The 27,670-nt window shown below is 41.5% G+C and overlaps 3 protein-coding genes across 3 annotated transcripts; 1 reads left to right on the top strand and 2 right to left on the bottom strand.

Moving 5' to 3' along the window:
• Positions 1-652: 652 nt before the first annotated feature.
• prox2 (prospero homeobox 2) lies at positions 653-10,113 on the bottom strand. The gene is made up of 5 exons (XM_018689967.2): positions 10,082-10,113; positions 6,899-8,511; positions 4,879-4,986; positions 3,256-3,450; positions 653-1,507 (listed from the first exon to the last, which is right to left on the bottom strand). The coding sequence occupies exons 2-5, from the start codon at positions 8,450-8,452 to the stop codon at positions 1,340-1,342; spliced, it is 2,025 nt and encodes a 674-aa protein (XP_018545483.1). The 5' UTR covers positions 8,453-8,511; positions 10,082-10,113; the 3' UTR covers positions 653-1,339.
• A 977-nt stretch (positions 10,114-11,090) lies between these two features.
• On the top strand, positions 11,091-18,564 carry dlst (dihydrolipoamide S-succinyltransferase). The gene is given in 16 exon segments (XM_018690078.2): positions 11,091-11,254; positions 12,176-12,209; positions 12,312-12,351; positions 12,644-12,705; positions 12,832-12,906; positions 13,034-13,089; positions 13,449-13,557; positions 13,664-13,727; positions 13,729-13,838; positions 14,004-14,089; positions 14,223-14,320; positions 15,750-15,880; positions 16,273-16,346; positions 16,451-16,534; positions 16,678-16,845; positions 17,852-18,564. Coding segments are annotated over 16 exon segments (1,389 nt in total). The 5' UTR covers positions 11,091-11,191; the 3' UTR covers positions 17,987-18,564.
• A 417-nt stretch (positions 18,565-18,981) lies between these two features.
• rps6kl1 (ribosomal protein S6 kinase-like 1) lies at positions 18,982-24,553 on the bottom strand. The gene is made up of 12 exons (XM_018690077.2): positions 24,490-24,553; positions 23,665-23,781; positions 23,329-23,503; positions 22,890-23,014; positions 22,493-22,585; positions 22,326-22,373; positions 21,700-21,832; positions 20,082-21,545; positions 19,909-19,998; positions 19,613-19,695; positions 19,420-19,515; positions 18,982-19,275 (listed from the first exon to the last, which is right to left on the bottom strand). Exons 3-12 carry the CDS (start codon positions 23,462-23,464, stop codon positions 19,165-19,167), a joined length of 2,379 nt encoding a protein of 792 aa, XP_018545593.1. The 5' UTR covers positions 23,465-23,503; positions 23,665-23,781; positions 24,490-24,553; the 3' UTR covers positions 18,982-19,164.
• Positions 24,554-27,670: the final 3,117 nt, after the last annotated feature.

The following is a 27,670-nucleotide window of genomic DNA, read 5'->3' as shown; positions in this document are numbered from 1 at the left end:
TAAAATCACCTGTAAATATACAATTATAGTACTGACAATGTGATGAATATTTTGATGATTTACTATGGTTATATACAGTGAAATATGCAACTGACAGTGGATTTGATTTATCACATTTAATTCACTGCTTTGATTGTCTGGTTTATACTAAGCCCAAGGCATCAAAAGCATCTAATGTGTGATTTTTTTTTTTCTGACATCACCAGACTTCTGTATGTGTGTGTGTGTGTTAGCGATCAGTGCTGTCTGAGTGGGTGCCTGGAAGAAAGAGTCAACGGGTTTGTGGAATTTTGCTTTGGTGGCACAATTGCAATATGAGGTCACCTCGGGCATTAGTCATTAGGAGGGAATGCATTGTGGCTGTTTTTAAGACATGGCAGTTGTCCGCATCCGCAACAGCCACACAATGAATGCGGGCCTTAGAAAGTTGACTTGAATTGGCTTCGGTGAACAATGAGGACAGCATAGTTTGGGGGACATTTAACAGCTGGCTGCTGGACATGGATTAGAGGCACCTTAGGGGCTCAGCACTGGGACGCAATGTTTTCACGGGAGAGTTAAACATTTACAACCAGGAATAAAGTGGTTACCTGAGTTGCCTTATAATAACTGTTGCCAAAGAAAACCACAACACACTTGTTATATATTATAATTTAGTGCATCTTTAATTTCAATAATCATCCAGTACAATGTTTGCAACTGAAATATTTGAAAATGATTGTTCTTTACATGACCTTTATACATAATAAAACTGATGACAGTCACTTGCATTATTTTCACATGCACCTTCTGTCAAGCTAATAGTTTACAACAAATTTATAGGACATTACACAATGTACAACAGCAGCGTTTACATTTACACAACACACACAGCTACGAAAAGAAATAGCATTAGAAAGCTAATTAATACTGACAATAATTTCCAAAAAAAAGAACTCTCCCAGTTCAACTACATAAGGCTACACTATAAATGATTACATCTTTGTAAACATTTTTACACACCAACAAACTCAGTAACTCTCTAAATGTGTTGAGGCAGATTATATAAGAGAAAATACTAAACAATAGAATAAACCACAAGAGCATTAATATTAATCAGTAGTTGTTTTTTGATAGAGCAGAACACAATATTTCAGACTGTAAATTCTTAACTTTTAAAATGGTCTGTGCGTTTTTTTCTTTCTTTCCTTGTGTTTGGAAAGATTTACAAAATAATTATTCAGTCAACATCTACATTTCACTTCACTAAAATGCACTACAAGAAATGATGAAATATTGTCAAGGGACTAACTTCAGAAAATTCACCAATTCCTTCACCTGTACATTTCTCCACTCGTACCTATAAATAGGAAGATGTTTTGAACTCTTCTGGGACATCGCTGTCCAGTTTACAGATCACCTTGTATATGGCCTTTTTCCAAGACGGGTCTGAATCTTTGGTTGCAGAGATGGCATTGTAGAACTCGTGCAAGGTGATTTCGGCAACCTCCAGGAATCTGTCGGGAACCTGGAGAAGAGGGGAAATGCAGAGAGTCAATCTAGTTAGAACCTTATTCTATTAGAAGAAAAATCACTTGATGTACTGCTGTGTTACAAACATACTGAAGCCCTCTATCTTCAGCTTCCTCAAAGTCAAAAATATATGAAATGAAGACCTGTAGCACAATTCTTCAAACACTCAAACTGATGAAAGGGAGCTCATCTCTTTGTTCTCTGCACACATACAATAAATGCAATGCTGCAATCATTAACTTTCAATTAGAGGCCTCTTTGATTAGCTAGTCTTGTTTTCTTGAACCTAAACTACATGTGAGTGTTTCTTCCCAGGGATTCTTCCCAGCATTGTCAAAGCAAGTCAACAAAGCATCATTATGGATCCCACCGGGAATATGGCAAAAAAAAAAAAAAAAAAAAAAAAAAACAGCACTAAAATGCTTATATTCAGGTGTAGGATCTTAAGTTTAGGTATAAACTTAGAGATAATTGTGGTTGAGTGAGGGTTTGGTGTGGTTATAGTTGAGGCAAGAATCTGGGATTTGGCCCATAATGACAGCAGGACCCATAAAAACGCATCAGTGAATGAATAGATGCAAGGGATGCTGGGAGAAAACCGCCCTGCAGCCCTTGTTTCCCATCCACTGGCCAGTTAGCACAACAGTTGTTGGCATAAGTTATTTTTCTTTCCCCTCATCTCCTGACACAAAAGCATCCCTGGGAAAGGAATGTCTTGGTCCCAAGGTAAAGAAAACGGTCTCGTCCCTTTCCCACCAAACAGCCTTCTCCCTCGGAATCCACAGCGTCTTTCTCAGCATTCCGCATCAGTAGCAATCTCAGTCTCGCTCAGGCGTACTGGTCCTCTAATCCTGAGTTGTTTTAGTGGGATTTTGCGGCTTCCTCTTCCCACAGTTTGATAAAGCATCACTCTGGAGTTTAGATAATGGCTGTAAAGGCTGGCCAGCCACAGGTGCAGTGTGACTCACAGGTCAGCACATGGACATACGTGACCGCAGCGTATGCTGACAGGAGCTCTGACATACTTTAGCAGGTTAGTAACTGATGAATGTGTCAGCTCCAGTGTTTCCAATGAATTGTTTGACATTAAGCTTATTTGCTCCCTGGCAGAGAGCTAAATATGAAGGTCAATACCACTCCTGTGTCTGTTAAATATCAGGCTATAGCTGGCAGTCAGTTAGCTTAGCTTAGCATAAGGAATGGAAACAGGAGGAAAACGTCAGCCAAGACATTCACAGGAAGTTAGATGTCTGACTATTTCTTGGCTTCCGCTGGTTGTCTGGTAACTGCTCAGAGCTAAGAGATAGTCTGGCACATAACTGCCATAAAACTGCAAATTTAAACTTTTACACAGTTTTTGCAGGCTAGCTGTTTCCCCTTGTTTCCAGTCTTTGTGCTAAGCTAACTGTCTGCTGATTGTAGCTTCACACTAAACTCTCAGATATGAGTGTGGTATCAATCGGAGCGTATTTCCCAAAATGTTCTACATTTGCTATAAAATTTTCCATAAGATGCAGAGTGTGACCTTTAAAAAAATTATTCCAAGTGGAATACCACATGGATCAGGGATGGGAAGTAGAGCAGATGTTCTTCTAGTTTAAGTAAACCTTGTTTATCTGTTGCAGTGCAGTAAGCCAGGTGTTCCGCCTTTAACAAAACCTCATAGACAAAAAAATCATCTAGAACGATCAAACAATACAAGGTGCAACATAAAAGGAGGAATGACTAATGAGTGACACTTACATGGAAGTCGTTGGCTTTGTTGTAGTGCATGTTCAGTGCCCGGAACAGCTCTGAGTCCCTGCTAACTGTAATGTCTTTGACTTCTCTGATGCCGTCGACGATAGCCTGGCGGGCAAACTTTTCCATCTGGATGTAGTAGAACTCCCTGAAGTTGCTGAACCACTTGATGAGCTGAGAGGTGATGCAGCGGTTGAACTGAAAATGGAGAGAAAATAGTGCTCAACTTTATACCATTCATGAGTTGAAGTGACTGTGCCACGACAAGCACTGACAAGCATCTGTGCAGCTGAAGTTTCCTTCAGCAGTTCAATGAATGGTTAGCTTCTGACCTTTGACATCCCAGTGAAGAAGGCTAATAAAAACTGCAACATGCAATTTCAGAATTCAATACGAGACTTCAACAAGGAATTACAAAAATATTAAAAAATATTATTATCCTCATGTTATTCAATTAAAAATTAAATGGCTTTCTGATGCTTTGGTATTAGAAACCCTTTCTGTAATTGACTAAAAATCTGCATTTAGTACCTGTAGGGCAAAATGCCACCTAATGGTCTGTCGCTCCACACGACATTAATTGCTCTGATCTTTTCCCACCGATGTCCGGAGTGAAAAAACATCTGTCAGGGCTCTGTGTTTCTAAACTCAGTCTTGACATTAGTCTTGTTATTCTATCTCATCATCCAGAAAGACAGAAAAAAATGCCTAAGGGCTGGGCAGGCATCAAAGACGCTTCTTCTCTCTGGTGTGGTGGGTGAGAAAGCGGCAGCATAAGGACAGAAGGAAGCTTCCCTCTCATTGACTCGGGCTGATAGGATGGAATCAGACACTAGGATTAGGTGCTCTTTTGTCCAGTGCCACTTCCCACCACAGGATTGTAAGCAAGGAGGAGACGTTCGCAGGGCTGCAGCAACAGCATCCTCCCCCCTGACCCCTGGGGGTCAGGGCAGATTGAGAGGCAGGGGCCCCCACAAACCGGCTCAGAGTTCCAGGAGACAGGAGAGGAGAAGAGAGAGGGAGAGAAAGTCAAGAGGTGTTTGGAGAAAATTGGAAGGGGAGGCAGGAGAGCTGATATGAGTGGGAGCTTGTGCTACAAAAAAATAGGACGGTAAAAAAGAATAAAGAAGAGATAAATAGGATGAATCAGAAGAGCTAACAACAGGGGGCAGATAAGGAGAGAACAGAGAAGACAAAAAGAGGAGACAGAAGAGGAGGCATGAGACCAAGGCCAAAACACACAGGATGTTGTGTTTAGGGCCAGCTCACCGCCGCCTGGTTGCTGCCGCACAAGTCTCTAATACCAACTCTCTGTTGACACTCAATAGCAATGCCTTTCCTACAGAGTCCTTTGTCACTCCATTTGCTGACTGGAGTGGCTTTTTTAAAGAGAGAATGCCCCTGTATCTCCCTCTGCCCCCAGGACATACTAGCAGCTCAGTGGCTTTGTTGTTTAAACCCTCTGCGTTTTTGTTTCTCTCCTCCGACACACTGCTGATTTTTCTGTCCCAAACACACACTGACAAGTAGATACCGGGGAGTTAAAGGCAGGACAAGCAATTCTTCTCATTGTTTCACATGTTAAACGAAAAAGTGACATTTTTTTGATAAGCAATTTTTTTTTACCTTGACATCAGGGAAGAAAGTTTTCAGCACGTTGGAGCTGGGGTAGCGGGTGTAGAAGAACATGAGCTTTGCCTTCTTCAGATGGTTCGGGGTGAGACCCTCCTGGATGTTCACATTTAGGTTAAGGCAAAAAAAACAAAAAAAAAACCCTGACAATTAAATATATCACACAGCATGCAGTCCTGCGCAAAGTGATAGTAGACACAGAGTATTGTGTTGCCTCAATCTTCAGCTAAATTGAATTTTCGCTAAAGAACAGCTCGGCATTAACCAGGGAGTCAATAATGACCCTAACATGTGCTTATTGGCAAAACAGAATTACGAATTAGATTAGGGATTTTTAATTAGAGAGCGAAGCACTTCATGCCTGGCAGTTAAGACAGCTTGTTTTGAAATGTTTGGGAAAAAAGGAGCTGATTTCCTGATATAATTACACTGAATTAAAGACGACATATGTTGCTGTATATATTTTTTTCCTAAAAATTCAGCAAAAATGAGAAATTCAGTAATAAAAAAGTACAAAGGTTACAGATAGTATATATTTTATATAGTTCCTTGGGTTATGTGGTATATTTAAAATAATTTAAATGGTGTAAATAAACAATCCATTCACTTGTTCAACATATATTGCGACATATATCATATTTCCTCTATTGCAGATATTAATAAATGCTTCTCAAGTTTTCCCCCCATGGCAATGAAGATGCTCAGAGCATTTCCTCTGTAGTCCACCACCACGCCTTAGGTCATAATATTTCCTTATCAGGTCACCACACCATACATTTATTAGGGAACCCTACCTTTGAAATAAGGAAGTTGGAATGAAAGATTTATGTGGTATTGTTCAAAGAGAAGCAGCGCTCTTTGCACTGTAAAGATAAAGCAAATCCTGAGAGGCACCACATAATATTCTTCTCTAATGCCTCGCGACAAGAAGATCAACAAAACTGACCTCGATTTTAGGATGTATGTTTTTTTTTTAGGATTGTTCACTTTATAATGAGAGATGAGTGAAGAAATTATTTATATCAATGTTCTTGAAAGAATGATAACATGTAGATATTTTTCCAATTATATTGATTGTGGACGTCATCCCAAAAATAATTTTAAAAAATCCAAACAATGGCCAAATTTTTCCCTGAATAGAACAACTTATTCTGTGAGTGATTTTCTTTGAGTTCCTTTCAGGCAATACTACTATCTTGCACTCTATTTTAATCATGTACATTCTGACAAAGGTATCCAACAACAAATGCTCAAGACAAGAGCTCAAGTGTTATGGTTGGGAGGCACTTGTGTTTTCCACCAGCACTCAGATGTGACCTTTTAGATGCACCCCTATCACTCTGATGATGGAGAAATAGATCCTGCACCTTTTCAAGTCAGAAAAAACGACGCTTCCTGAAACAGAAACCGATGCTTTCTCTGCCTTTGAAAAATTGGCTTTTGTTCCTGGCAATTCTTATCAAAGCCTTGTATTCCTTTTTATTTGTCTTTTTCTAGACTTAAAGTCATTACTCTGCTCAGATTAAAGAAGACGCTATAATTTTCTATGGGGTTAGCAAGATCAAAGAAAAAATTCTCCTTGAAGTTTGTTACTGGAACTGCCCATGCTGCAATGAACCTCAACCAGCCATTGTTCAGATGGAAGCGCTGAAATAAAGGGTGTTTGTATAAAATAAAAGGTAAATACAGTATATATAAGATACCATCAAGCACACTGTGTTTTAAAATGCGACGTTTTGACATCAGATTTTGTGAGTTTGTAGATGCTGATGTCGTTAAATGAAATAAAATGTAGTTTTTCATTATAAGCTATTTTATATTTTTAATGGTAAAGTTGCAGGATTTTTGCATCACTGCACCATCAGTCTACACACGTGGAAGTCTGAGTTTATCTTAAGCTTTAACAAGAATAATAAACAAGATGGTTCTTAATTTTAGTCACAAAATGGCAATATATTGGTTATTTTTACATCAAGACTTTGGCTCAACCTGTTTGATTTCAGTGAAAGGATATGTTGAGGGACATGTAGGGGTTTCGTTCAGCCATGCTCTGCAGTTCACCACACTCAATCTTGACGTGAGGGAGGCACAGATTGTCGACCGCCACCGCCCCCAGGGCAGAGGGGCGAGGGTGGTGGCCGAGGTGGCCGGACGTCACCTTGGACCTCATGGCGATGGTGTCCCAGGGGAGGTCCACCGAGTCCGGCGAGGTCCTGTCCATTGATGGAGGCATGCAGGGCAGACCCCCAAAGTTGGAATGGGGCCCATACTTGAGAAGATGCTCTAGGATCTGGCTGTCGTGCAGAGGGGTGCTGTAATTGAACTGAAATGGTGTCTGGTGCACAGGATAGGGCCTCTTCACTGTTGGGGTGACTGAGCTCAGGGGGGTCACTGCCGGCTTGCGGACCACCAGCGACAGCGCCTCTGTCTGGTCCTGCGGGCTCTGAGCCTCGGAGCTTTCATAGTACTCCAGAGAGTGGGGTTTGACTGCAGCCTCCTCAGACTGGGGCTGCTCCTGGGTGGAGCTGGCCTGCTGGCTCTTCCTGTCTGCACCCACACTCATCTGCATCTCTGGAGATGAGCACATGCATGGCTGAGGAGACAGGTCCAGCCCCGCTGACGGCACCTTCTTAAACACCCTGTCTACGCATTCATTAACAGCCCGGGAGAGCTCCTGCTTCAGGATTTCCTGTAGGTTCTGACTCTCTCTGTGGTGCACCAGATAATCAACTACTTTCATCCGGTCCTTACACTCTGCAGTCACCCTGCTGTTCTTCCTCTCAAAGTCATCTTCAGTGCTTATGTAGCGTGACTCTGCACTTTCTGCCATGCTGTCATGCTCAGCAGTGATTTCTGTCTCGTCTCTGTCGTCGTGTTCAGGATCGTCCTGGTTGTAAACTTGAAGGAACTTCTCCTGGAGCTGACGCAGCAGCCTCTGCATGCTGTGGAGCTGCTCTTTCAACTTGTGACACTCCTCATCCTTGGCGTTACACTTCTCACTATTGCTGCTTCCAGGTCTCCTGCTCGCTGGCCCTCCAACGCTGTGCTCCTGATGCTGAGGCAACCTCTGTTTACGCTTGTTCTCCCTGTATGCTTCCCTGGCCTCCCTGGTGTCTCTGGCTTCTGTGTCAGACCTCTCACTGTCTCCGTGCTGCTTGCTGTTGGGAGAGCCGGCCATGACCCTGATAATGTTCTCCACTCTGGCCCTCTTGGCCTGCAGGTGGTCGGTCACGGGATGCTCTCCGTCCGGACTGGTTCCCATGGAGACGTGACCGCTGGGCGAGCCAGCCTCCACCGTGCTGTCCTTTGAGGAGACGCTGCTCTGGTCTTCCTGGCCTGAGTCAGCAGCGGTTGAGCTGGAAAGGTAGAAATGGCTTTCATCTAGTGCCCTCTTGCTCTGGATTGTCTTGCGAAGGAGCTGAGAGATGATGGATCCGCTGGAGTACGAGGCCAGAGGCTCGTCATACATGTTTCTGCGGAAGCAAGGCAACATGACATCAGATTTGTCGTCCTCTATGCAGCCTTCATTAGAGCTGTGCATGTTCTGGTCAGGAAGACTGAGGTTCATGCTCACTAGGGCTTCGGCTGCACACGATGATGAATCTGAGTAAAGTGAAATGCAAGAATCTGTAAAGAGAGACAAATTTAACACAATTAAGATTAAAAACAACAAAAAAGACACATTTTAAAGAATATATGCAAATGTATAGGTCTATAGCCCTTTATTTTTTAAATTCCTATATTGTGTCTTTTACAATTTAAAGTCATCTGACTGTTTTTTGTGTAATTGCCTGTTGTTGAACAGAGGCATTCAAATAAACAACTATGACAAAAGCTTGTAATCTCTTCTTATGCTTTGGGTAGAGAACAAAGATAAACTATATTGATTTATAAAATGATCACATTCATCTAACAGATACAACCTTCACAGGTAATTTAGTTATTTTATTATAAAACTTGAAATAAGACCTGTGAGTTTAATTTAAAATTACTATATTAATAAGTAAATGTGGTGTTCCTTTCACAAATGTAGATCAAGAAATATGCATTATTTTCAAGATCTTCAGTTCTCTCTTTTTTTTTTTAAATCCTTGATCTTAAGCAATAATAGAATGCATTCTTTCCAATCGTTTCATCTTGGGGTTGTAATAATGGGTAACACAAAAGGATAAAAAGGAACAACTCTGATATACCCATGAAAAGTACATTACAGCTCATGAAAGCCATAGTCCATGCACAAGAAACGGCTCCGTGTGTATACATTATTTACAAGAGAAAATATCACACGTTTATATTTCATGGTTTTCATCTTGAGGAATAATCAAGAACGAAATCTCAATCACTTGACTCTGCGGTCACTGGATTCCTTTCCTTTAAGTGTGTATTTTAAAATATTTTTTTGCTTCTAACACACAATTAATTCATTTAATTAAAAGTATATCTGTACTTACAAGTGGAATAAATGAACTTCAGAAGAAGAGTCCACTTTATATTTCTACATTAGATGATGGATTATGTATCAGTAATTTACACAACTTAAGAAACTCCACGTTTCTATTTTCTACTTGTAATATAAATGAGCACAGAAAGACTAAACTGCTACAGGAGCATGCTAAAACAAGTATACTTACTTATCTCACTAAGCAAAGTTTAGGATCATTTAAATCTCCTGTAATTTCTTGACAGTGGGAGTTATTTTACATTTCCTGCAGTTTAACGGTCTGTACACATGCTATGTTGATAAGTGGTGAATTAGCTGATGTCCCCTCCCTGAGGAAAAATATAAAATTTACAGATCAAATTTATTTCAGTCTGTACCTTTGCTATTTGAGTAAAAGCACAGACTGTTTACCCTTCAAAAAGAAAAGCTGTACACAATCCCAATAAACAAACCAGATGCTTTTTGAGTGATAAAACCTAAAACAGTCTCTGAACAGCCAATAAATAGAAATAACTCGATTAAAAACTCACCTAACGTGATACAGAGTTGTCAGCCGTAGTGTTAAAGCATGCGTGAGAGCGTCAAAAACACCCACGAGTGCAAATCTCTCTCATGAAAAACCACTAAAACTGAAGAGATGAGTTTTGAAACGCAATGATCTGCAGACATGCACTTTGTCACACTTCTCCTCCGGGGCTGCAGTGTAACCACGGCGCACAGAGGCAGAAGAGTAAAGCGGCAGTGATGGGACCTTACCTGTTGCGCTGGGACGTGCTGCCGAGCGGATGGCCTGCGCACACTGTGAGTTGGACGGTGTGAGTGCAGGAAAGTCGATGTATCAAACTGAGCTGGGGCGTGGCCATGTGAAGGCAGAGAGATGGTCATGGGCTCATCGCCCTCGTATTATGAGAGGGAAAGTATTTGTAAGATGCTAGCACCAACACTTACCCACAGTGGTTTCAGAATGGATGGATTCCAAGCCCACTAACTGCATTACGAGAAATAATGTGGATGTATCAATATTCATAACTCACTAATTCTGGACTACTAGTAATCCACAACCGGGAAACAACAACTCAGTTCCCCTATACAGTAAACAAACAACCCTGTTAATCTGTGTCTTTACTTGCTCCCAAGATGCAACTGGTTCCTCAGTAGTCACACAGACACAAAACATGCATAAACACAAACAAGAAAGGACTGAAAACAATAAATAAAGTTGAATTCAGGCCGTATATATATATATATATATATATATTATATATATATATATATGTGTATGTGTGTGTGTGTGTGTGATAAAACGAACAAAAACAAAAAACATGGAATAAAAAAACCTTACTCTCTGTAGCCAACTCTTTACAGAGTGATTGAAGTTAATTCTACACAAAGATTAGTTTAGTAAGTTGAAATTAATGTTGACCTTTTCTATTCTATTTGTTCTATTCATTGGTACCTTTATACATTTACTTCTTCTTTTTTGTTTTCATAGATAAACTTGTAGTCATTATTTTAACTTATCTCTATTCTATTCTATTCCGTTATGTGACATGTATGTGTTATCTTATCTGCTGTGATCTCTATTCTGTTTTTTCATATGGTTACATGTGTCCATGTGTTTATGTTGTTACCTGTAAGCTATCTGTGCAGGTGCACCCTACTTCCACTTTATTTTAAGATTCTCACTAACCAGTGGTGACAGTAATCCAGAGGGGTCAGAGGGGAACACAGTGAAAACCCCCCACCCCCTCCACCCAGAGCACTTGGTTTATCCCACACTACTTCCTCGATACTTGCGCGTGCCTAGCTTGTCGGTGTGACCGGAGAGTCTCTCTTCCGCTGACAGGGTGCTGTCACACAGCCACCATGTTATCCCATTCCCGGTGTCTCACCAGGAATTTTGGCCGTTCCCTCTCTGCCATCCGCCAGGTAGGCAACAAGCAGATAAAACGCTCTCGGACACCTCGTTGTCTGCGGCTGCGGGTGAAGGTTCGGTTCTGTCAGAGCTAGCATTAGCATTAGCCGGCTCGCTGCTGTAGGCCGCGGACAGGCCGTAACATTGCAAGCCAAGGACAGTATGACACTTTCTTTCACAAGTCTTTGCTGCAGTCTGTATTAAAGTTAAAAGCAATGCCCACTGTGTTGGGTTGGTCTCACGTTTCTACCCTAATGTTCAAGGTGTTTGACCTAAGCAGAAAGACCTTCAGCACATAATCATTTAAGTTAACACAAACATATTCAGTAATACTTTGGTAGCTAGCAAGAACACGCTAACCATACTGAGCTAAATGTATGGGCAGGTTAGCTCGCTGCTTTTAGCTGTCATGCTGAGGTCATATTGTGGTTCTTGAGAGAAAACCACACCCGTTTAGCTTAATGGAAGTATTAAGTTTGTTTTTTTTCACTTGGGAGTAGAGCTCTCTGTAGTTATATATTATGCTAAGTCGGATAAGCCAGATGTAAGCAAAGTCTTACTTAATGTCAAATCGTCAGTGAGATCAGAAGTAGATCATGTAGTTTTAATTCAAATTAATAGCACAAATATATGATGTATATTATGCATTTCGTTGTTTAGTTGCTAAAACTACACAAGCCACCTGTTTGTTAGATAATTTTATTGATTACGTCAAAGGTCATGTCTGGTGCCTAGAGGTGACCTTTGACCGACTGCACTGACTACTACTCCTGTTGCTGACTCCACTGCTGCTTATGCTCAATCTCATCTGTCAATTATTATCTCCATTAGCCTTGTTACTTATCTTGATGTCTCTTGACATGACATGATTGTCACACATACACATTAAATAAAGTTGTTGATACTATGTAATGCTTGACTGTATCTTTTCACAGGGGAATAATGTGTTAGCTCGCCGGGCCACTGCAGGTGTGTACGCTTTCTGTTTAAGCATGAAATCCCAATCTTTGCTTCTGGATTAAGCTGCTGCAAGAAGTTAATTACATGCGTCTCTTGTTCTTCCTCCAACAGCTTTATCAGCTAGCCATTCTATCACTTTTAACAACAGTGTGTAAGTACATACATAAAAGCACTTTTTCAATGAATGTTTTTTATTTACAGTCTTTTCAATTCTCGGTTCACTCCCTGGTTCACAAAATGTCATAACCTTGCCACCCAAATGTCAGTAATTATCAGCTGTTCTTGTCCGTCATTCAGCAATTGTCTCCAATTTAAATGGTTTGTCACAAATAGTATGTGTCATTTCACACTAACGTTTAATGTAAAGCCACTAATATGTTGTGTAACAAGCATGAATCTTTAGAAAATATCTTGTCTGATCTTGATTTTTCTGTTTTCTTCAGAAAATCTGATCCCCGGTCCAGCATCTTCCAAATCCAGTACTTCAGGACGTCTGTAGCCTACAGTATGTTTTACCCTGCATGCCCTTTACTTTTTTTACTCTGTGCTTTTTTCTACTCTGAATATTAGGCACAACCACTGATGTGTGGAGGAAAGAAAAACATTCCTTTGTCTTGTCTTTGTTCTGTAGGAGATGAAGTCGTCACAGTCAAGACCCCTGCATTTGCAGAATCTGTCACAGAAGGGGATGTAAGGTGGGAGAAAGGTAAATCCATTTATTGACAAACAAACATTAGCTGTTACTCATGCAGATGATGGTCACAACACAACTATAGTCAACAGAAGCTAGTCAAATTGTACTGAGATGCTATAACAATTTTTTTTCCTTACAGCTGTAGGAGACACTGTCTCAGAGGATGAGGTGGTGTGCGAAATTGAGACAGATAAGGTAAATTTCTAATTAATGCCATAAAAACTCTGTTTGTAATTGTAGGTAATCGCTGGGCTTTGCCTATTAAAAGTGAAAGCACTCACAGTAGGTCGCATAACATGAATGAGAGAATTAGAGCATGTTACCTTATCCCCAAAGTTGTGTACTCCTTACTTTTTCAATAATTGCCCCTAAAACTGTAACTAAAACACTGAACTTGTAATGGAAATTTTGTTTACACTTAAATAAATGCATGCATTGGCTAGTTTTGCACCAGTCAAATCACATGTATGGTATTCAGAAAATCCTGAAACTTTTTACCTTTTTGTTTTAAGCTTGTACTTATTTTGACTATCCCTTCTTTTCCCTGCCGTTAGACATCAGTGCAGGTTCCCTCTCCTGCTGCTGGTGTGATTGAGGAGCTTTTGGTCCCTGATGGAGGCAAAGTCGAAGGGGGAACTCCTCTTTTTAAGCTTAGAAAAGGAGGTCTGTCATACTTTACTGAAATATGATAATATCAACATGAAATAGTGTCATTTAGGTGATAGTTTCAAACCTGTATTGTTATAACCATTCACCTCTGTGTGTTTAGCCGGTGCTCCCAAAGCTGCAGAAGCTCCAAAAGCTGAGGCCCCGGCTGCTGCAGCCCCTCCTGCCACCTTCTGCCGCCCCACCTCCCCCTCCTCCCCCCTCAGCTGTGGGCCCCATTCCCACCACTATGCCCCCTGTGCCACCTGTGCCAGCACATGCTATGGACACCAAACCAGGTTAGTTGTCATCAGACAGACGGGCCGTGTCATGTGAGAACTGTTTTGCTTGACATCTGTGCTGTTGACCTCGAGCTTATATGATTAGTCATTGTTTGGCTGTAGACGGTGGCCTTCAGCGGTTCGTCTAGAGATACTAACTGCTTCTTTATGTCTTTTTTGTAGTTTCAGCCATCAAGCCCACTGCTGCTCCAGCTGCACCAGTGGCCCAAGCAGAGGGAGGGGCTAAAGGAGCCAGGACAGAGAGCAGGGTAAAGTGGAATATTATGTTTAGGGTCCTGACTTTTTTATTTGTTTAATGGTCTAGTAGAGTAAGAGTGGAGTAGAGTAAGAGAACTTTTTACTGAGACTGATATTTCTATAAATTGTGTTATTATGATTTAGGTTAAGATGAACCGCATGAGACTAAGAATTGCCCAGAGACTGAAGGAAGCCCAAAACACCTGTGCTATGTTGACTACATTTAATGAGGTCGACATGAGGTAGGAAATTCTCAATTAGTTGACCTACATTATTTAGCCCTCAGACTTTTTTGAGTATAGGAGACCAAATCTGTTGTAATACTTATAGGCACATTTGGTTGTATGCATTCTCATGCAGTACCAGCACAGTACATGTACTGTGTACATACTGTATGTTTATCTGTGTTAAAAGCCAAAACACCACTAGCACAAATGGTTATAGATTGGAATCTGCCCAATAGGAAAAGCTTTTTGAAACCTGATATCCTCTTAAACACTGGAATGTAAATATTTGGTCGTAATGCCATCTAAAACGAAGATAAGAATTGTTAAAACAGGTTTTATTAATTTACAAGGAAATGTTATTGTCTGCACTTGGCCCCTGTGCTGAAGAGGACACTTTGAGGATTTCTTTTCCCCGCAAATGTGTGGTGTCAGCTTTCGGCTATTCAGGGTTTTCTATGTATCCTAATTGGATTGACATTGACGGTCTGGAGGAAGACTTCCCAGGCTAGGGCTCATCTGGAGCCGAAGGAGCTGGTCAGAGCAGGAGGCCAGAGCATCTGCAGGGGCCCACAGAGACCTGCGCTCTGAGTGGAAGAGCTGCCTGAACCGATATGGGCTTTTATGACAGCCCAATAAGATTTACAGGCTCTAGAAAGTGAAGATTTTTATCGCTTCTTCTCTCCTTTCTCGGAGAGTCTGTGTCTTGGGAGGGGCTAATTATGTTAGCGGAGAAACCCTAGAGCTTCAACAGGGTTAGAGACAGGAAAACAAACAATTAAAAAGAGAGATACAAGAGAAAAATGAGCAATAGTGAAACGATTAGCAGGCCAATTTCAATAGCTTTAATTCGCCATGATCTGTAACAGCATTGTTTTATAGCCATCAAAAAGCATACATGATTCTGTCAGATTTGTGATATGTATTTTTCTTAACATGGTTACAGTTTTACAAAGAGTATTGGTATATTGTGGTAATGATTTTAGTATTACTTAGAGCTTTATATACCTCATTAGCAAGAGCTATGGATTGTGCACTGCTTGTAAACTGTCAAGAACATTAAAAAGGATTCCAGTTACTCCTAGAAAACAGGTTCCCATCAGCTCCATGCAGCACACATTATTGGCCTATAGAATGTCAGTGATCCAGAGCCACAGCTTTTGCAAACAATCTAAAGTTAATTTTAAATAAAACGACAACAAAGAGTCACTGTTGAATAACTCCGTAAGAACCATTATACCTTCTATGTTTTGCATGGATGTGTGTTCAGATCCCCAATTTTGCCAGTGTTTAAGACCCACTGATTTTTTTTCTCCTCTCTTAGAATTTGCTCCTTTATTTTCATAACTGGTGTCACATCCAGTGTCTTACAGGCTTCAAACTTGCCTGTTGCCTTAATATCAATTTGTTAATTGATCTGTACATTTTTCTCTCTATTTCCCTGCAGTAACATCTCAGAGATGAGGAAGAGTTACAAAGATGCCTTCCTGAAAAAACATAACATCAAGTTGGGCTTCATGTCTGCATTTGTGAAGGCTGCTGCCTATGCTCTGGCTGACCAGCCTGCTGTCAATGCAGGTACTGACTAAAAGACCTCATGTTGCGGTATCCGTTTGACTGTGTCTTTGCACGTTTGGCATCAAGTCACTGCAAGTATGTAAGGTGAAGAAAAAGATTTAAGTTTCGGTATCTTTCACTGACAAACCTCAAAACCAACACTAACTTATTTACTGCTCTTAGACCACCCTGACCTATTTAGATAGACCACAATGAAGCAGGGGTGGTCTGTATTGCTGGCTTTTAAAAATCTAAAATAGTCTGTTGGTTTCATCTTCCTTTTTACTTGCATGTCCCAGAAATGATATGTGAGAAAAGGAAATTGATCTTGGTGGCAAATGAAGTGATCATTAACAATTTTATGTAGGTATTTTTTCTGCACACAGTATTATATGCTCTTTTTGTGTTTTCAGTAATTGATGACACAACCAAAGAGATTGTGTACAGAGACTATGTCGACATCAGTGTGGCTGTGGCTACGCCAAAGGTAAGACAAGTGGATTATTTTGTAACACTGAGTGTAAGTGCTTGATAGCCCACTTGTCTCTAATGTGAAGAGCAGAAAATTCAGTCATGTGACGTCTCTCTCAGGGTCTGGTGGTTCCTGTAATCCGAAACGTAGAGGGAATGAACTTTGCAGACATTGAGAAAGCCATCAATTTGTTGGGAGAAAAGGTAATATTTTTATCAGGGGTTATTAAACATTCTTAGTTTGTAATATTTGTTTGAAATTTTTTTTTTTTGATTCACTTTTTGCCAGATGTTCTTATGATTTCCTCAGTATGTGATTCGTAGTAATTATTGGTGTGTGTTTGTAGGCCCGTAAGAACGAGCTGGCTGTTGAGGACATGGATGGAGGAACCTTCACCATCAGTAATGGTGGCGTGTTTGGGTCCATGTTTGGCACACCTATCATCAACCCGCCACAGTCTGCTATTTTAGGCATGCATGGAATCTTTGACAGGCCTGTTGCAGTCGGTGGCAAGGTTTGTTTCCTCAGTGTTAAACTTGCAAGTACATAGTGGTGTACAAAAACACAACAATGTAGCTAGGACTAGAATAGTTACATATGTGATATGAATTAAATAATAGCTTCAGTAGATTTAAGAATGAATGAGAATGAGTTGTTAAATTATATTTTTTGACAGTAACAGTAGTGATTTGATTACTTTATGCTTCACAAAGATTAGAAAAATGGGCTTGGTTTGGTTTGATATGACTGTTGACAGTTAAAGTCAAATTTTCACTGGTGTGAGTATTTCTAATCTCACATGCCACTAACTCCAATATCATTTATAATGCCACACCCAGTGACAGCCAGCAGTCCTCACGTTTTGATTGACGCGTTATTACCTCGCTAAAAATTCTGTTCCTACTTAAGTTTTTTTCAAGAAATATATTCTGACTTGCGATAGCTGCAGAAGCAAAGATGTCATTACGAATCAAGCTTAACACATTAAGGAGTGGTCTTATGCTTGGCTTGTAATTTTCTCACTGATCGGTGTCAACTAAACATCAGATAGCCACAACATTAGAGCCAGTTCCCAGTTTTAATGTTGTGGCTGAATGGTGTGTATATATACCATCTCACCACAACATTAAAACTGGTAACTGGTTGTTGTTGTTCTGGCTGGTCAGTGTGTACTCTCACATTGATGCAAATACAGCAGTTGTATGAAACTATGGTTTCATGATTTATTCATCTGCTAGTTAGATTTTCTAATAATAATTTATTACAGTGACGGAAAAGCAGGAATAAGTGAATGTTAAGCATTTTTCTTGTAAAATGCCAAAAAAAAATCAAAGCAATTGCTGATTAATTTCCTGGCAATTGAGTAACTCACTCATTGTTTCAGCTGCACAGTAGATATATATCAAATCAATCATGTTAGGATTTGTGTTTTATTGTTGTCAATTATACCTTCACGGTCTTCTTCAGCAGCCATTTGGTGTATAAGATATTTGGTCTCAGTGATTTTTTCCCTTGTTTAGGTGGAGATCCGTCCCATGATGTATGTTGCCCTGACGTACGATCATCGTCTGATTGATGGAAGAGAGGCTGTCACCTTCCTGCGCAAGATCAAGTCGGTGGTGGAGGACCCCAGGGTGCTGCTCCTTGACATGTGAACCCTCATAAACTCCAGGCCCAAACAAACAAACTACCCTACACAAACAGTGGCTGTACTCACCTGATGAACATTACCGTAACTGCAGTTGATGTATTGTTGTATTGGTTAACTAGGAAAAAATAATTTTTGGGGAACAGTTGGGTTGTGCAATGGACATTTGTAAGGCTGACAGTTTTTAATGGGTTTGGGCTGTTGTGGAGAAGTTTCAGGGTCTGGGACTTCCATGGTGCTGGTCTTTAGATCAAAAAAGGATATTCTATAACTCATGTGCGCCATATGTCATTTTCTACACACAACTAAAAAAACAAATTTCACCTTATTGTGAAATGAATGGCAAATATAGATAAAACTGCATAGTATCATTTCATTATTTTGGTTGAGAGAAGAACAATGACTACATGTTGGGCTAGAAACCAAGCAACACTATGTTCTGAAATGTCCAAAGTAAAGAAATCCTCTTGAGAATTTATGCCATCTGTTTCACAAAAATGAGGAAGAATCTCTTTATGCTGTGTAAGAAAGACTATTTAAGAAAAAGAAAGTTTTAAACAATAAAAGCTGCATCACTCGACTGTAGATTTTGTCTGTGTCTTTGAATTTTTCTGTGCTTAAATTTTGACAGTATGGGAGAGTGCCGGCTGCCCATGATTCTGAATGACCTGGTATGTTTAGGTGTGAGGTTTGTATCGCTTAACTCTTTAACGGTAAATAAAATGTCAGAGATATACAAAGAAGAGGTAACCATTTATTGCCTAATATTCTTGTTTTTCAGTGTTTGATACAATACTTAATGGCAGACAGTCCAAAAACTCTGTAATTAGAATTTAGGGGTAAGTGGAGTCAGTTTTCATGCAGGGTGCTAATGATTGGATATAAATTGCTATAAAACCCTAACTATCAAAATTGCATCAGGGATACCTAACTTCACATGTCAGGACTCAGAATGATAAATCCATTTGTTTAATGTTTTGTAAGGGACATCGTTAAACCAGATTTGCTCATGTTTCTGTTTTTATTTTGTCATTTTTCTTTGGAAAGCACAAAGTGCGAAAGGAAAGCAGAATCTGGTGCTGCATCCGATTTGGCCACGCGAGGATGCTTGGACTCTGCTTGGAAAGCATTCATCTTCCCTTCCAGTGGAGTACAGAGCGATCAAAGGTGCTTCAACCACACCTGCTAGCAGCTCAGAGCTTTCCATGAGATACTGCTGAAGAAGGGATGGCACTTGATGTCACTCACACCTCCACCTCCAGAACCCAGGCGATAGCCAGCATCGAACTGAAGCAACTGTGGAGCAGCATAATGGAGAGTGGAGATGCTGTAAGGTAACATTAAATCATTCAGTGTGTGTGTGTGTGTCTGCAGTATAATTTAATTGAACATAATACTAAGAAGAAAAGCCTTGTGGTTGTTTGGGGCCTTAAAACTAACCTCAGTGAGCAGAGATGCAGCTGCAGCGCTCAGGTGGTCAGGGATGAGCAGTTGGGTGTGAGAGTGGATTCCTGCTGGGTGAAGCTGCCACAGCGGCTGGAGGCACAGTGAACAGATGGTGTGAGAAACCATGAACCATGAACCAGACGTTTGCTTCATAAGACTGACCATGCCCATAGTGCTTTTTGCTTACCATTCCTGTTAGAAGCTCAAACAACAAGGCCCCAAGACTCCACCAGTCACAAGCCTCTGTAATCCTGGACACCCCACCAATTTCTGTCAACAAACAAAAAAACAGAGTTTAATTGTATTCATTCATATTTCTTGAAAATGTCTGTTAGTACAGTTTGTATGGCCACACAGTTTGCAGTACTTGACCTCTTATTTGGAATAAAGTGGATTAACTGCATCTTGCCACTAGGTGGCAGGTTACACCAAGAAACAACCACTGATGTGAGCTGGCAGTGATACACATGATGCATGTTTTACCTGGAGCACAGTACATCTGTTCCATAGCTTTGGAGCTAATCTCTGACTGAACCTCGCTCCACTGGCCGAAAAATGTCAAACACACCTTTCCTGTGAAAACATTGCGTTTGATTAAAATCAAAAGTATCACACTTTTCCTCGTGCAGTCTTTTATAGATATTTGACAGACTCACCATTGCTGGTGAGCAGAACATTTCTAGGGTTGAGATCCCGACACAGGATGCCTTGCTGATGCAGACTCTCCAGGGCCAACAGGATCTGTGCCCCCCAGACGCGCACCTCTGCCTCGGGAAGCCCCCAGCAGGTCTGCGTGGCCTTACCTGCAGGTGCGGAGGACTTGACGGGGAACCGAGGCAGGTGGCACCAGCCATCCACCTCGATGATCTGATCGTCTCCCTGCCCCTCTGATTCCTCTGGTTTAACGAAAGCATCCTTGTCCTCTCCTCTCCTGTGGGGTGGGGCTCCAGGGGGGCCAGAGGAGAACCAGCTCATAAATGATCCTACTTTTGCAGGTGCCACCTTCTCTCTAGGACTCAGCAATTCGTAGGCTTCCTCTACTCCCTCTCTTGCCTCACTGGAGCATGTTTCCCCTTTGTATTTCACCCCTGAAAGAGAAAGGGGGACCCCTGACAGTGTCCCCTGTTTTCCTGCAGTGCTGTGGTAGAGTGAAGTGGAAGAAGGCCAGGAGCTTTCTGAGGTGATTTTTGTGTCTATGTGGTCAGAAAATACTGCTCTGTCTGTGCTCCTGATGACTACCATACCATTCCTCTCCTCTGTGGTGGGACTGCTTCTGTCATGCTTTGAGTCTGTAACTATGTCTGCAGAGTTACCACATAAAACAGATCCTTGGTTAGAGCCATTGATATCCCATGATGCCCTGCCACGGATCTGGGTTTGGCAATGGAGGGGAAGATGCAGAATGGCAGGGGAGGAACTCAAACCATTATTTTCACTGTTTGGCGCTCCTGCTTTTATAAATGAGGTCTGAATTGTATGAGGTGCAGTTTGTCCTAGTGTGCTGTGTAAATCACCGTCAGTCACTGCATAGGGGTTTATTTTCTCACAGTTGTGTGCTGGATCCGCAGCTTTCCAAGCCACTTCGAACTCTGAGCTGCACTCTATCAGTCCCATTCCAGGTTTCTTTTTCTGGAGTTCGGACATGACGTCAAGAGCTTGACTGACACGGGCACAAGAGAGAGGAAGAGCAGGCTTTTCCTGAGATTCACTGGAGTGCAAACACAAACTAGGAGCTGGTGGATGGATGCGGGTGTTGACCTGTGTCCTCGGCGGGCCGGAATGCAGACTCAGTCGGTCAAGCTTGGTGTAAAATGATGCTGCAGAGCGTGTGTTCTGCAGACAACCTGTCTCCTCGATGTAGGAGTGAGTCCCGCAGCTCTCCAGACGCTGCTGGGTCTCATCCCATGAAGTGGGGAAATCCGTATCTGGGCTCTCGTCATTTAATTTCTCGGGAATCACCGATGTGCCTCCTCTGTTGCTGTGCTGGTAGTCCATGCTGATTGTGGGAGAGGTGTAGCTGGTCTTCAGCTTGATGCTGTGCTGGCCAGATGTGAAGCATTCTGGGTGTTCTTTGGCCTTCTCACTCCTCAGCTTGTGCAGCTTGGAGAAGAGCCTCCCACCTAGGATAGTAAAGAGAAGATCAGGAATAGGACAAGTAAGGCATTCCATTATCGCTAATGCTACAATGAGCATAGCTGTACATACAAATGCTCATCATGAAAAAAAGACCTCAAAGGCCATCCAGTATTTTCTCAGCAGGTGTTAACAGCTCACCTTTGACATGCTCAAGGTGCAGGTACACAGCATCTTCACTGACATAATACCTTAGCAACTTAACCATGTATGGCACCCCCTGAGGAATGATGGTTGGCTGGTCCCTGCTCTCCCAGCTTGACTTGACCAGACTCTGCAAAAACAATCAATCTTATCAGAAAGGGAAATATCTACTTTTTTTGAAGGGGAAAATATGTGCAGTAATGTAGGAAAAAAGTATATTACTATGGACACGGTTTTATTTTTTTTACATGATTCACTGCTGCTTGGATTGCTCCCTTTAGAGATTAGTGTCTTTCTGTTACCATGTCTCTCTGGTGGCTGAAATTTGAGGTGCCGTTGCACTGGCTAAAAGGGTGAGAGCTCTTAGGCAGATCAATGCTTGATGATACTCAGGGAGACAGGATGGAGAGAGCTCCCATCGACTGGTCTGCCACAGAATTCAAAAAGACTGCTTTGCTGCCAGATGACACAACCCTCAAAACCACCATGAGTGGATATATATTGTACAGTGGAGCTGTGTTTAATTAAATGTATTACAATACAGTGCAATCTCCAATCATTTTGTAGCCTGGACTTCTAATTTTCTCCTGTGTGGTGCCGACAGAGGAAGACTGAACACTCACCTTTACAACAAATGTTTCCTTATTGACCATACTTTGGACAATCATGACCTTTGGAATAAAAAATAACATCTTAGGCTACCGTTGGAACTCAGATAAATTACAGTATATTTCACCAAGAACAGCTTTCATGATTAACATTGATCACCTAAAAAGTCAGTCAGTCTTACCTTATCAGTCACTCCGACAACCTTACACATCTCTAGATCCTCCACGGGTGAACTCAAGTGTCTGATTGGACGGAATCTCAGACTGCTGTAACCCTGGTGATGAAAGCCACAGAGGATATTAGCAAGAACACTGCAACCAAGAACAGCATTTTGTTAAATGAATAAGGCTCAATGTGTGATAGACAGGCACTAAACCTTTCATCTAATGCAAGAAGTGATAGCAAGATGTGCTTTTTTGTGTTCTTCAAAAGAGTGAAAGCTAGAAATGCTGCATCTTATTCAACATTATGTGGACTTATGTGGAATACACTAAAAAAATGCCTTAACCCCGATTAAATTATTCAGAGCAAATGAGTGACACTTGTAAATGATTGCTCAGGATGACTGGCTGTCTTACCCCTAAATGAGAGCTTCCCTTCCCTAGGTTATCCTGCAGATGTGTTATGAAGATTTCTTCAGCTCTCTTCAGATACTGGGTTGTCTTCCTCTTCACAGCTTCCCGGCGATCTTTGTTAGGGTCCACTGTGAGACAGTTATACTCTATCAGACGCCAGTAAAAGAAAGACTAATACTCTAACAGACAAGACTTTGTCCTGACTTTTGATCTAGGATAAGGAACAATAACACACAGCTAGCTGACTATTGACAGGGTGGGGAAAAATGTCTGGCCAGCAAAAAAATCAGTGTTTATCCTTTAGTTTATGACTTCCTGTTTTTATTCCCGTCCACATGTTCCCATCACATGTCTTGCGCAAACACGCCTCCTCAAATTCCCCATTCGCTGTCACACATAACCATTAAAACTTATGTAAATAACAAATCAAATGCCGACTTACATTGAACCCCATTCAGCAGTAAGTCCACCCCATTCTTATAGTAACTGAAAGCTGCCTCATAGTCCTCATTGACCTCGCTGTCCAGTGCCATGCGGATCTGCTTGGCTGCCTCCACCAGGTAATCTCTCTTTGCCATTGCTGTCTTTGTTTTGGACCCGTCAAGGTCCAGTTGGGCCTGAGCACAGCATAAAAAAAGGTACTGCTGATTTAGCTGGCAGATAGCTGAGTTACTGTTTCTGTTTTCTTAATTAGGAAAGAAACTGAATCTTAAGCTCTTCTAAGTGAACCATACTTCTGCTCAAAGAGCATTTAAAGACCATTTCTCTTGGGACTCACCTTTGCTCCCTGGTCTTATCAACAACAGGATGCATTTCTGTCTGTTGTCACTGGGCTCTGTGTGCGTGTGCACCCAGTGACTCCACAGCTTAGGTCTTTGTGGCAGAGCATGATCATCTGAGCCAGTGGAAAGAAAGAGTTAGCCTCCAGACCAGCACAGGAAGTGAGTACAAGCTTGCGCCTACTATTTCTGATAAATGGAAAGAAGCAGAGGCAGAGGCACGTCACGTGTCTGAGGTTGATTACATAGACATTTATCTACACGGGATGATTAAAACCTAAAGATCACACCAGAGGAGGTGTTGGGACCCCACTCTTACTGTATTAGTCAAATAATATATGCTAGTAAAAACCATGTGTTTGTGTATGGCAGGCTGTGGACTCTCTGATGTGGTCTTAGACATCAACCCACACACACAAATCATTTTCAAGGGGCCAATGAATTCTTTGCTAACAAGAATCTTTAAATCGTTATTATTATGCAATTATTCTTTGTCACATGAAACAAATGTATTACCAGTCAGGGCAGTGAAGGCTAATGCTGTAACAAAATCTCCCGTTAATATAAAATACAATGTTCCTTTCCCCTTATTTTACCTACAGAATGAAACATCACACACATACACACCCCATCCTGGTTACAGTCATGGAGGCGACATCATCTAAGGACTGTTATGAAACGCACAAAGCTATCTTCAGTCTCCTCCATTGTCATCCATCATCTCCTCCACATGCACTTCTATAGCAAATGAATAAGCAATCCACCGTACTAAATAAATGCAGAAAATAGGACAGGATGCAGGCACAGATATACACACACTGTACCTGATGTGAGGCGACCATGCCCTGGACCCTCCGCCCCAGCAGCCAGCATCAGCATCAGCAGCAGCCAGTAGCCCATGTCTTCAGCAGGCTCAACACGCTCATCCCAAGAGCAGGAGAGGAGGAGAGAAGCTCAGGCGAGGCTGCCGATTGGCCGAGCATGATGTCACTTCAGGGTACCATTTCACACAAGGCGCTCACTTCCCCCCTCTCATCCTGACAGATGCTGGCAGATTTAAAGAGACAGTGTTGTTTTTGTGTGCACTGACTGAAGGCCATTTTCAACCCTGACTTTAACTTCTAAAATGGTCTGTGTTCTGACCTGAGTGTTGACTGTTTACAAGTCCCATAAGAAAATTGGTCAGTGTGAAATGATTATGCATTACTGGATTTCCTTAATGTCTCCCATCCACTGTGAATGGGAGGACTCACCCTGCCCAGAATCCATAATCTGCTGGGTCTTGGTGCTAAGTACCAGATGGAGCCAGGCTCCAACCACAGCACAAAGGAGAGTCGTCCCCACCCCAAGGGAGGGCCGGCTTACAGACGGGGGAGGAAGCTCCAGTATGGAGCAGGGGGGTAGAAGAGGAGGAGGGGGAAAGATCAGATGTATCAGATGCTGCAACATCATCCAAAAAACAGACAGGGGGTAGGGGATAGGGGCTGGGGAGATTTTCACTTTATACCCATTTTCAAATGTTGGAAATAAAAGAAAACAGAAAGTGTAGCCCCCATGCATCCCATAGACAACAGAAATGTTAAAATGTGCGAAGGTCGTTTTCATCAATCACAATACAGCAGATCAAGAACAAGACGATTCATTGTTTGTTAAACCTCACAGCACAGAACACATAGTAGCCATTGTTGTATATGTAGAGGTTGATGAAAATCTCCTGGGATTTCTGAGGGGGAATACTCCTGTGTTTCTCCTCCCTGGTCTCAGTGTCATAAGAGTAGTATTTTGTCTGTGTTCAGATCTCCCAGCTTGGTGGCTTACATAACTCAGCACATCATAAAAGTGTTCCCCGCTAGAGGTTTGAACACACAAGTGGTCCACTTGTCCTCAATACCAAATGTTTTCTCATCTATTTGAGCAATTATTTGCATTATTTTACATAAATTACTCTTAAAGTCCTTATGGGTTACTAATCCATAGTCTATCTGCTTGTTTATTCTCTGATGATAGCAAGTATATACTGTAACACAAAATTACCTGATTGGATTATTTCCTTTCAGTTTATCTAGACATTGAAAGAACTTCAGCATGAAAATAATAATTGTTCTCTGTACAGCTGAACCTTAACCTGAAAAAATCTCACTTATTTAATTAAGAAAATATGTAGGTAGTGAGAATATTGTGCGTTCAATATGAAGGAAAGTGCTTCAGAATCAGTTAATATAACAAAGGGACCACTGTGGCCTGAGACGACATGAAGCTCCTGATGGTTACTTTGAGCACAATACAACAGAATGGTTTAAAAATATGACATTTTCTTAAATTAATATATTTCAACTCAGCAACAAAAGAGGAAAGTACCAGCAATGTTCACTAGTGATATTTGATTTCTGTTTCCAGTCAGTCTATGTTTTGATTAGCTGGGGCTATAGGGTAATTGGTTCAGTATTAATCCTAAACTTTCATTTCACCCTGGAGAAAAACTGAAATTGAATAGGAAACAAAGGAACCTGTTCTTGAATCATGCTGCTCGTGTTAATGTGTGGAAAAGCAGATGAGCATTTTTCCTCTCTGTCTCAGTTTTTCTGTAAAATCACTCAAAATTCTGTACTCATGGATTGGACCCACGCTCATCGTCAATCCCGTCCTTCGTTTAGATCTTAACTACACATCTGTGAAGTATATTACATTGTAGTGATGCTATCATGGTGACAAAACCTGTCCACAGACATATAAACACCTTTCAAAGTAGTGAAAACTGTAGGAGTTCCTGCTACAGTTGGTGTCTCCAGGACCACATTTTGCCATGATGACACACACATACACATAAGCGAAAATAATGCCAACCATGCTGTTGGTAATAAATGTTTAGAAAAGGCCTCATTTAGCCTGGGCTTTTAGTATCCTGTAATTTGTCGATCCAAAAGGCATCCTGCCCCCTCTATCTGCTTTCATGATGACTGGAAGGTTCACAGGAGGGTTACAGTGTTTCTCAATAGTTCTCAATAGTTCTCAGTATCAAAATTCACTTTTTTGCAAATGTATTTAATGTAGCACTTTGAACCAAGGGACAAAAGGTGGATCAAATTCCTTTTCAGACTGGGTAGGGGTAAAAGATAATCATTTGGAGAGTACCTGGATGCTCTCCTCAGACAGGGGTTTGCCAGAGATGTTAATCGCCACCTGTATCCGGTTCTGCTTCAAGTATAGGTGGGTTCCTGGTTTCTTTCTTCCCCATCACGTCTCAAAAGTATTATCTTTCATGATCTATCTATTTATCTACCTTTCTTTCTTTCAATCGCATTCTTTATTTTAACACATCTCATCTAACATTTTTGATATTAAAACTGACCTGTTTCACACCCACAGGAATCTACACCTTACGGCACGGCACAAGTAAAATCCCACAGCACCTACAAGCTCCGCTGGCCCAGGTTAGTCTGCCTCTCTTAACCTTAGACCACAGTTTACACCAAAATCCACTTTTTGCCCTTTCTGGTTCAAAGTGTGCTAACAGGTGATGTGTTCAGCAAGATCAAGCAACTGGAAAACATAGAGACTTCTCTAACCACTACTAATGCTGAGTCAGTGTACACAACCATAGACCACAAACAGGGCCTAGCAGCACTCTTATTAAGTGCTCAGCCAGAATCTGAAATGCCACCCAGTTATTTCTTATTGTCACTGACAGAACAGACTTTGGCATGTTCATTTTTCAGGCCAAAGTATTTAAACAGACAAAGGGGTGTGCTAGGAAAGCCTGCTATAGTCTTTCTTGTGCAGGTCTATACCCAGGTAAATGGGAAGAACATTCTGGGATGAAATTATGGGAATAGATCTGTGAACCTCATCTCTTCTCCTACTGTTTCTTGTTTTTTGTCTCCTTCCCTGTCTTCCCTTTTTTATCCACCACTTGTTTATCAGTGTCTGGTCTGGACCCTGGCTCTCCTTCCATTCTCCACCAGATTGTTTCTTCGTATGGGTGATATCACTTTCTCAGCCGCTCTC

This window comes from Lates calcarifer, linkage group LG19, assembly GCF_001640805.2.
Source record: "Lates calcarifer isolate ASB-BC8 linkage group LG19, TLL_Latcal_v3, whole genome shotgun sequence".
Taxonomy (NCBI): Eukaryota; Metazoa; Chordata; class Actinopteri; family Centropomidae; genus Lates; species Lates calcarifer.
This window is presented reverse-complemented; position numbering and strand designations above follow the sequence as displayed.